The sequence below is a fragment of the Pteropus vampyrus genome, unplaced genomic scaffold (assembly GCF_000151845.1).
Source record: "Pteropus vampyrus isolate Shadow unplaced genomic scaffold, Pvam_2.0 Scaffold90, whole genome shotgun sequence".
NCBI classification, from domain to species: domain Eukaryota; kingdom Metazoa; phylum Chordata; class Mammalia; order Chiroptera; family Pteropodidae; genus Pteropus; species Pteropus vampyrus.
Window position 1 is genome coordinate 2,456,952 of NW_011888871.1, and position 11,040 is coordinate 2,467,991.

Genomic DNA, 11,040 nt, shown 5'->3' on the forward strand with positions numbered 1-11,040 from the left:
AAGGAAAATTCAGATGTCAGGTGAAAGGCAGAGGTATGAGGTAGACAATGCAGAAGAAGCGTCCCCCAGCACTGCAGGGCACCGAGTTGGTTGATCTCTTTTCTGCATCTTGCCCCCACGTGCTCCCCACCTTCATGGGGAATATCACATTCTGTCTTGAACTGGAGATTTTTCTAATTAATCTTTTTTGCATGTGACATTTTATTCATAGGATACGTAAGTGGCGGTGAGATTTCTGGACCAAGAGTGATACACAGGCTGAAAGCTTGATATGTAGACTAGAGTTTCTTGCTTGCTAGGCTTTGGTTGACCCACAGACTCTCTTGAAATTGTACACACTGTCTGAAGTGTGTGTGAACGCATGCATGGTTTTCTAGGATTTTAGGTTCTCACATTTCTTGGACTCAAAGATGCCTTGCACAGAATCCTGGATGTAGTGTTTGTTTGTAACATTGAACTTTGTCAAATCGAGTGTTTTAAAGTAACTTTTAATTTGATAAGTCAATGTACCTGGGATCTGTTTTACATACTTATCTCATTCTTGTGAGGTCTTACCATTTCTGCTTGCCCTAAATTTCCTTGTCATTTTCCTCCCTCTCCCAACAGACTGCGCTCTGAAATAGGAATGGGGAAGGAGAGAGCCCGACGTATTTCAGGGTTAGAGTGGAGAGAACACCGCCTCTGCCGGGGAGAGGGTCAAGCGTGATGCTGACACACTGAAGATCGTTTGGGAGGCTGGGCAGAGGTTGGTGCGTCCATGGCAGGAGGCACCGTTTGCCCCTGGTCTCCAGAAGTGCACACATGGCAGTTACATGTGTTTTCCTTCAAACTCGTTGCCGGGTTGGAATGACCGATGACATCGGAGGCTTCCGACTTTCCTGATTGGAAGGCCCAAACTCCCTGGTGCTCGGCAGCGGAGGTGGACAACACCATCTTATCAGAGCTTTCTCCGCTCCTAGCTCTTGCTCAGCTTGGAGGAGGGATAACGGACTTGTGTTCAGCCAGAATCCAGAGGCATTTAGAAAGATCAGAGTCTCGCTTTCGTGAAACAGAAGCGTTTGAGAGCGCTCATGGCCGGTCGTCAACCCGATATCCTGTGCGAGGACCACAGCTCCCAGCCTAGCTCCTCAGGATGCTCCCTGGAGGTGATACTGGACGAAGAAACCCCGGGACCATCAGGTGAGGAGACGAGGGAGAAGGGATGTGAGAGGGTTGACCAGTAAGGAGGACGGGGTATGGAAGTCAGCAAGGAGTACCTGAGTCGGGAGTGTGCGAAAGAAAGGAGCGATTCAGAAAGCCAGGGCTTGGAGCAGGAGAGTACAGGTGCTGGGGACAAGGACGTCCCCATGGAAGGAAACTGGGGAGCAACGAAGGAGAGTTAGGAGACGAGATCCGAGGATGAGAGAAGGGAGGAGGGCACGGCGGAGGGTTCCTTTTTTCCTCCTCCAATGGGAGAAATGATTTCTAACGAGGATGAGTTTTGAGGACAGGGACATGGAACAACAGTGAGATGGGTGGGCGAGGGGGGCAGATGGATGCCACCAAAGGAGAATGACGGAAAGCTAGCTTGGGAGAGAGCCAGTGGCCTATGAGACTGGAGAGGATGGAGGGGTTCGTGTTTGGGGGTTAGGTGGGGGCGGAGTTTGAGTAGCTGGATTCCAAATATAAAAGCTTTATGTGGTAGCCTGGTTTCTTCGCTCGCCCCACCTTCTTCCGGGGTAGATTCCTGCCTGTCCCCTCAGTCCCCTGTCCGAAAGGGGAAGAGGGCGTGGTCAGTAGAGGAAGAGGGGACCGCCCCTGAGGCCGAGGACGTCTGGGCCGTGGAGACGCTGTGTGGCCTCAAGATGAAGTTGAAGAGGCGGCGGGTGTCTGCAGTGCTCCCTGAGCACCACGAGGTCTTCAGCAGGCTGCTCGGTAGGAAGGGGCCCTTGGGAGGACCCTCCAATCCCATTCTTCTTTTGAAAAAAGAAGAAACTTCCAGTGATTACACTTTTCCAGTGGAAGAGAATTCCCTGTGAACTAGCGAGCTCTCTGTCCTTGGAGGACTCTGTACTGACCGCTCCTGGGCACTTGGAAATGGTGGAGGATTAGGCTGGACTTGAAAAGGGTCTGCGCTGGGGACCAGAACGCTTGGTTTCAACTGCACCGTCAGAGACTTCTTAGCTCTGCCTGGCGTTTTGAATCTAAATACCTTATCTGTGTAAGGGGGCTAATAAGGCTGTCTTCGCGCCCTGATGTCACTGTCGACTAAGAGAATGAATGGCTGTGGTCTCTGCAGTATACACACATGCAGGGGGAGGGAGCATCTACTTAAGATTATTTAAGATCTGAAGTATGCGGCTATGTTACTGACACCCTCCTTCTTGCTCAGTCACCCAGACAGGGTGCGGGGGTCACCACTGCTTCCCTGCCCCGTGAATGACCCCTTTCCCCTCTTCCTATTCGCCTCACCCTTCGCCACAATCCTGAACCTTCCCCAGGAGAGGCGTGGTTCTCCTCCTTGCTCTGGAACAGTCCCATAGCAACCCTGTTTCGGTCGTCAGTCTAACATGTGCCCTCTTTTCACAGAGGATCCTGTCATTAAAAGGTTCCTGGCCTGGGACAAAAATCTGAAGGTATCTGACAAGGTAAGATGTGTTCCTGCCACCGTCTGTCCTGCGGCGGGGGAGAGCTTCCTGAACCCACAGTTCTATTCAGTCTTGGACCGGAAGCCTGGTCACCACTTCCCTTTGGGAGGGCCTAGTGGTTTCTCGCAGTGCGATGGGCAGCCCCGCCTCTGTCCCGCCTCCTTTGGGATCTGAGCTCCAGGCTTGCTCCTTTGGTGGTTGGCACATTATACGCCCTCTCTTCTCAGCTCTCGGGGATTCCCCTTTGCTCCAGCTTATCAAAGACGCTCTCAAGCTATCAGAGCTTGCCGTCATGAGAGCATCATGAAGTCTTCCCTTGACTTCTTGGGTTTGTGACCAACCTTCTGATGCCCCCCTCACTTCCCAACTAGGCAGGTTCACCCTGCACCGGGGGCTCTTTTCCTAGCGACACCTGCCCCAGCCTCCTGATCCTTCCTTATCGCACCGTCCTTCCTCTTCCACGATGTGACCTCTCTCTACAGTGTTTTTACTCTTTCCATCAGTACCTCCTGTCTATGGTCATAGCTTACTTTAGCCGTGCGGGCCTCTTCTCCTGGCAGTACCAGCGAATTCATTTCTTCCTGGCCCTGTGAGTATCCTGCTTCATCCCATCAGCCAATATCCGTACCCCGGGCATGGGAGGAGAGAAGTGGGAGTAGGACCCTTCATCTATGTTTAACTATTTATAACTGTTTATTCTGGGTATAAAAATAAGATTATAGTATAGAGTTTTTTTATACTGTTCTTTCTAAAAGTCAACATCCTTAATATCAGTTAAAAGACTGAATAGAACAAACAAACACACAAAAAACACCATAAAACCCTCCAAAAGAAAATGTTGACACCACCGTACCTCCCAGCAAATAGGTTTGAGACCAACCATTTCTAATTCCTCTGTCCCTCTCTGTTCCATATCAATCCCAAGTATAATTGCCTTCTTCCTCTGTCCAGGCCCCCATTACATAGCACAGACGCTCCCCAGGGATGTTTCTTACAAGTCTCTGAAAATCCTTCCAAAACAGATCTAACCACTTCACAACCGTCCTCAGCAAGCTCATTGACTAATTATGTTCTCTGTCTGAATTCAGCCCTCCCTACAGCCCCCTTCCGACTGCATGCCATCCTGAGGATTCAGTCCTCTGCTTCGCTGCTCTTCCAAAATACCCGCCCCTCTGGGTATTATTTCAATTAGAGTCGACACATAATGTTATTTTACCTTAGTTGCAGGTGCCCTTCTCTCTGTTTTTATATTGTTTTCTGTCTATGTACTTTTTCACGTCCACATAAGTACCTGAAAAAATGACCTGTACTTAAAGTCACTTCAAACACCAAATCTTCATGCTGCCTCCTCTGACCTTTCTACTACGATATCCCAGTAGCACTTTAATTAAATTCTATTATAACGTGATATTTTGCGTTATAGTTATTTCTTATCTCCCCCTTCCCGATCCCATTATACTAGACACCTGTTGAAGACAGGCCTTGTCAAAATGTAATGCGTTCTTAAAACACTCAGCGTAATTCCTTTTATTTTGCACATGTTTAAGTTATACTGAGCCTATGAGATAATTGGTTTTACATTTGACCATGAGACAAAGCGTTCATTCATTCATTTCACAAAACCTTATAAAGCGTATCTCAGGTGCCAGCAGACTTGAGGTGATGGGAAGAGAGATTCGAGACATTCCGTTGAATTAATACACCAACATGAGCCAAGTCCTATCTTAGTCGTTTGGTAGGAAAGCTATGAATACAGAAATAGACCAGAGTCGGTCCCGGCCTGTCCCAAGCAAAAGAAAGCAGCTACCAAAGTCACGCCCTTAAACGCATCTGTGTCTTTCTCCAAGGCCAGGTTCATGGAGTGGAACCTTCTCAGATAAACCGACAGGTGCCCACACAGGTGAACACATGACACAGAGAGGGGAAGCATAGAGTCTTACAGAGCGAAGGGATGAAAGTCTGTAGGGTCTCCAAAGGGAGCTCTGGCGACTGGCGACGCAGAAAGCTGCATGTCAGTCCCAAGCCAGTGGCTACAAAGGGTCGGAAGGTCAGAGTCTTGGGCTCTCGGCTCTCTGTCCATGATGCTCTCGAGTTAGGCTCGAGCATCGTCTGGACCTTACAAGGTGAGAGCCTCATGCTCATCAGCCCCTGCAGGTGAGGGCTTATCCAAGACAGTCATGCTGATGTTTCTGTGGTTTTGGGCATCAAGTCACACCCTTATGTGCCAGGTGACATTACTGTCATGGTGCCCATGGAATCCATTTTGTAAAGTCCACGAAGTCCTCGATTCTTGATGCTCAGTGCACTGCCCCCAGGAGCAGTAGAGGCACTTACACTATAGGGGTCAGGTGTGTGCATACACACCAGGTTGAAGGGGAGGTGGCTGAGGACAGGGAAGGGAAAATTGTGATGGGAACCGTGTTGCCTGTGGACAGCAGGATAGGCCCTCGGGCTTCCTTGTCAAATTTTGTCTTCATCATCAAGGTATGAGAGGCACCCTTCAGGTCCCTGCCCATCAGTGGCTTCTTGATGATCGGGTGGCACCTGTAGGTCCTACGTGAAGACAATCAGCCTGTGTCCTTGCTGGGAAGCTGACCTCAGGCGGTGGTCCTTCCTGTTCTGCTCTTGACCTGCAACCTAATGTCTTCCCCCAGCTACCTGGCCAGCGATATGGAAGAGGACAACCAGGCCCCCAAACAGGCTATCTTTTCCTTCCTCTTTGGGAAGAACCGCTCTCAGCGTCCCTTGTTCCACAAACTGCGATTCCAGTTTGTCCGTTCCATGGGTTGGAAGATGAGGGTCTCCCAGGAAGAGTGCGAAGAGGTGGGTGGGCTGTGGGGATTCGGAGGAGCGGACTGGACTAGAGAGAGAAGGGATCATGGGGGGGTCAGAGTTGGGATTTGGGGACCAGAAAGAATTAGGGGCTGGACAAGGGGAGAGAAGGGTCCCCCCTGGAGGGTCATCATCTTCCCAGGGGGCTGTTTGTCGTTCCAGATCCAGGCTTTTCATCCAGAGCTCTGGGTGTGGGCACGAGATCGCGCCTTCATTCCCAAGAGTACGGAGGCCTGAGGTCACTGGCCTGAGGAAGGTAGGTCCGTGTCCTCCTGGGTACAGATGGAATGATTTGTTGTCTATTTATGAAATCTGGGAGACCCGGTTGCTGGTCGCATGCTCATCACTCCCCTACCCACGTCGCCCTTCCACACACTGTGCAGCAGACCGCCGGGCACACAGCCAGGCCTGGCTCGGCTCCCAGCTGCGAACTGACAACCACACACAGGCACAACCTTGGTGGAACATGTGGGTGCCAGGCCTCAAGATTTGGCTGAAATCATTTCATCCAAAGCATTTGGTTCCAAATAATAGCTTTGGTGAAATGTCGATTTTTGTGAAAAGTGAATAAGTTTCCAATTTTTTCCATATCTTGTGTTTTGGCTTTCTCTTGTTCATTCATTTTGGCCTTTTCATCCCTCAGGAATACCAACTATATGGATTTATCTATAACAAAGTAAATATCTAACAGTAGGATATTAGTTGGAACAGTCTATATACTTAATAATAAAAGATAACTTATGACTAGCTATATTTCATCCAAATTTACTTTTAAACAAATTGCTTATGGCCAAATTACCAGAGTGTTCTTCATGTCCCCTGACTCACCAGATCTGGACCAGTCTCTCCTCATACACAATTATGCCTTCCCACCTCAAGTTTATGTTCAAGGAAGTTTGTCAGAAAGAGTGAAGGTTCAGAAATACCAGCCTCAGCTGGCTTATGATGATCAACACATTAGAGTTATGGGTTTGGGCAGAGGATTAAGCAAAGACTTGGTTTAAAGCTTGTGAACTTGCTATCTTGGTCCGTTTGCACCTCTATAATAGAACATCACAGACTGGGTGGCTTATAAACAACAGACATTGTATTTCTCATAGTTCTGGATGCTGGAATTCTGAAATCAGGTACCAGCATTGGTGGGTTCTGGTGAAAATCCTCTTCTGTGTTGCCAGCTGCATGTGGGTCTGCACATGGGTCTGCACATGGTGGAAGGAGCGAGGGGTCTCTCCAAGGCCTCTTTTATAAGGACTCTAATCTCATCCTTAAGGACTCCGCCCCATGACGTAATCATGTCCCCAGTGTCCCACCTCCTAATGCCCTCACCTTAAGGGTTAGGATTTCAATGTGAATTTGGGGGTACACGAACATTTAGACCATAGCAATGGCTAAGTTTAGGACTTGGTTTTATGGTTAAACATTAGGATCTAGGGTTAGGGTTGGGGATCCAGCTTCTGGTCTCATGATTTGTGATGATGACATGTTAGTGATATTTGTAGTGTGGTTAGAAGTTCAGATTGGAAGTACCACAAAAGGATCGAGGTGTAAGTCTAAAGCAGCATTCTCCCTATGTGCTCTTCTCCCTGAGCAGAATCACCCAGAGTCCTCGCTAAAAAGCAGACTGATGTGCCTGACTTTAGGGGTATTAAGTAATTTTTGAACTCAGGATCATCAAAATTCAAGAATCACACTTGAAAACAATGGTTCAGGATTGGGGTTGAGAATGGAGGAATACAGATAAAATTGGATTTATAAATTAATCTAAACTCAGGTTAGAATTGACTGAGAATATGAATAATCTTTATGCCTAGGGAGCTGCCTCTTTGAAATGTGACATTCTCTATCTTTCTCTTACTTCTAGATAGATCGCTGAGCCCAGGGGAGATTCGGGTTTTCAGCAGGAAGTCGATCCAGACACCAGTGACAGACATGAGGAAGGGAAAAGAAGCCTCTTGTGCAGATAATCTAGAAGAACCCAGAATCTTCTAGAAAGAGCTGAATAGAATTATCACATCATATTCCTAGGAGCTGGGGGTACTTCTAGGAGTCCTTGGAAAAACAGTAAGAAACCAGAGTTTTTTTAGGCTCCATCCCTTCCTAAGGTGCCACCCAAAATATCAGATGGTTTGGTTCACATCTCCCCTGAGGTGGAAGCTGGAGGTCCTGTTTTTTATGTACTTGGTTGCCACAGTCTAGGTGGAGTGTAGGGGCTCAGAATAAGAGGAAATTACTTTAAAAGTTTAAAATTAGAGCCATAGGATTGTGATAGATAGTTTAATATATGTAGTAAATTTCATTGGCTTATTTTGAAAATGTTGCCCATATTATATTTTTTAAAATATTTTATATTTATATATTTATTTTAAATATATAAAAACATCCTGTTCCTACAGTTTTGTGATGAGTAATATAGCTGTTATATATATATATATATATAAATATAATTTTATTTACATTTTCAAGAGAGTTTTTTTGTGTGTTTTTATCTATTGTATTTATATATCAATTATAGCTAGGTAAGTAGTTCTCCCAAATTCTCGTAAATATAAATTTCTACATTTTGTCTTTATTATTGAATTGTGAAAATTCATTTGTAATTTTTTTAACTTGCCTGGGTGAGATGTTTGTATGTCATTTTAGATTATTAAGGAGGACAGTGTACTGCATAATCGGGGAACTACAATAAAGATGAAAGTCTTCTCATCTTCGCGATGTGTTTGGTTGTGCCAGTCTGGCTCGCCCGTTTGCTGTCAAATGATAATGTTGCTTACTGGGCTTGTGATTATTCAACCAGGTCTCTTAACTCTGAAAAATAATCCTGAATTATTTTTCACATAGAGAAAGCAATAGAAGTCGAGGCAGATCCTCAGCCAGAGTCTGAAAGCAGGACAAAAGGAAAGGCTATTGAGGGAGAAAAATGGGAAAAGTAGAAAGAAGGAAGAAACACCATGGATACCTAGACGGTCATTTGAAATTCAAAATAAAGGAAAGGTGACTCAGTAGGACATGCATTCCTGGAAATGGGCTGTGACAAGCGGACCCACGGCACAAGAGAACACACACAGTGCTCACTATTTTAACTCTAATGGGAATCCTTTTGGCAACCTCTAAGTCAGTCTTATGTGGTACAAGGAAAATCTAGAGCATGTGGTGAAATAGAAACAATGGAAAAGAAATGAGAGTATAGGAGAAATTTCAGGGCAAAAAAGAGAAAATAGGAAAAGCTAAAACGTTAAGTAAGATAGGCATGGAGGAGAAGGAGCTGATAACATGAACACTGCGTCGGTAGAGAAAAGCATTTGGGGAGAAGGGAGCATCAGAGGATTCTGGGACGGTCTGAAAGGCCAAGCTTCACGTTCTCGAAATGTACCACCTTCACAGCACGTGGATGTGTTTCACCAATCAGAGAAGCTCCTTGAGCTTTGGTGACAAGTTTTTACTGATGTTGCATTATGTAGGCATGACTTTTTCAATCACTGGCCACGCAATTAAACTCAATCTCCAGCCCCCCTCCCTCCCCGTAGATTGGGTTGATATCACGTGGCTCAAAGCCTCACTCTGAAATCAGAGGGTTGGTCTGTCTGGCATGCCGGCTCCCATCCCCAGTCACCTCTGTAGCATAACCATAGGTGTGCTCCGAGGGCCCCAGCGTAAGTAGCAGACACTCCTATCACTCAGGAGGATTTAGGGGCTTCCTCCAAGGAACTAGGGATAAGGACCAGCCAAAGTTCATTATACAACGCACTGACCGTGGTCGGGAGCTCTATCACAACTCGGGTGCTCAGGAAAGGTAAATAGATGCAGGTGCAGGAATGTTTTAGGCTAGAGCTATGACAAGGGGGAGAGGAGAAGCTGAGGGAATGAGGAGTGAAATAATGGGGTGCGCACAGGCCATTGAAATAGCTTAGGATATGTGAGAGGAGATTGAAACAGCTAAAGACACGTGAGTGACTGAGTGAAGAGAAGCCAAAGAATAAAACGTCTGTGTGTTGGGGGCGAGGGTGCAGTTCTGGAAAATGAGGTCACCCGACGTGCACGGAGCAGCTGCAGAGAGGGAAACCAACGAGGCCAGTAGAGCTATGGGGACATCAGCAACTGGGGGATGGACAGCATTCAGATGTGTGACACAGATCATGGAGTAAGGGCCGCAGAGGAACTAGATTCAGCAGACATGGAAACGAGAAAACAAAGAGGAGAAACAGTCTTATGGGAGGAGCTTGGAAACATACAGCTTAGGAGACACCTAGGAATTGAAATGAAAAGTGAATATAACAAACTCTAGGTGTTCAAGGGGATGGAGTAGCAGCTAAAGTGAACAAAGGGTTAAGAGTCACACAAGAAACAGGACAATTGACTCAAACAATGAAGCAATAACAAACAGGTAAGAAAACAAATGGCCAGGCCACCAAGGACAGGGTGAGTTGGGAGTGTTTTGGAACACGGGAGCAGAAGGCCACGGGTTCAGCCCAGATGTCCTGAGAAGCTTGAGATGGGGATTGGTCCAGTTGAAGGGAAGTGGAAGCCGTGGCCACTGAGAAGTGGGTATAGCTCTAGATAGTCCTGGGACAAAGAGATGGACCAGCTGAGAAACTGGGACAGGCTGGAGGCTGCTGAAGGCTGAGTAGGCTGATATAGCAAGGGAGCTGCTTCAGAGCTGTGAGCTGGTGATGGAAAGATCTGTGACTCCCAGTCCTTGCCTCATGTAGCTATTCATCTGCCTGTGACATCTGCTACTTCCAAACTGATATTTTCTTCACGGAGTCTCCTTTTTCTTGGCTTAAATTTTTTTTACCTGTATGTATCTTTAAATGATAAGGAGTCCTTAAAAAGGTGGGGATAACCCATAATACCATTCTTTCTTAATGTATAATATCCAGTGTTCAAAGTTTCACAATTTTCTAAATGTCTTTTTGTTTTTTTCGATACATGAAGTTTCCCTGGCTCTGTTAGGTAAATCTGTTGGGGATCTTTGAGAAGACCTCCAAAACCGTTAAAACATACTTTAAGATCCTGAGTCTCAGACATGAAAATGAACACGTGCTAAATATTTTATTTAATTCAAGAGGGAGCCAGCAGCTGTTATAACCTGTTTAGAAGAGAAATTGAGAAACGCACATGTTATGGATCAGGAATATTGCAATGAACATGTGCATGAACGAATGAAGGCAAAACTCGTTTTACCCCTGAGTGGTGATGCTGGTAGTGATAGCGGGGGGGGAGGTGGTTAGGGGGGACGGGGAGTCAACTGAATTACCAGAAGACAGAACAGAATTTGCACGTTACCTACAACTTTCAAAGAGGTATGCAAGAGCTCAACAGACAAAAGGCTGGATTAAAAAATAACAGAGGGATGTCCGCAAACTGCTTGGTTTTCCACTGAAATACACGATTCTTTTTCTACACTCAGCATCTTCAAGAAGTAAATTAATGGATAATTTTCATCTCTCAATTTTGTATCTTATGATTCTATACTTCTAACGAATTAAAAGTAGTTTGAAATAGCTAGGTTTCTTCTTCCCAACAAGCGGGGAGGAAGGTAGATCAGGTTAATACTCTTATTAGGTTATCGCAGAACCGGTTA

At 46.2% G+C, this 11,040-nt stretch overlaps 1 protein-coding gene across 1 annotated transcript; it reads left to right on the forward strand.

Annotated features, from left to right (window-relative positions):
• Positions 1–1,070: 1,070 nt before the first annotated feature.
• LOC105294615 (speedy protein E4-like) lies at positions 1,071–7,768 on the forward strand. Its single transcript, XM_011363887.2, has 7 exons — positions 1,071–1,179; positions 1,723–1,914; positions 2,569–2,627; positions 3,131–3,216; positions 5,282–5,450; positions 5,622–5,715; positions 7,321–7,768. The coding sequence occupies exons 1-6, from the start codon at positions 1,071–1,073 to the stop codon at positions 5,694–5,696; spliced, it is 690 nt and encodes a 229-aa protein (XP_011362189.1). The 3' UTR covers positions 5,697–5,715; positions 7,321–7,768.
• The last annotated feature ends 3,272 nt before the right edge of the window (positions 7,769–11,040 follow it).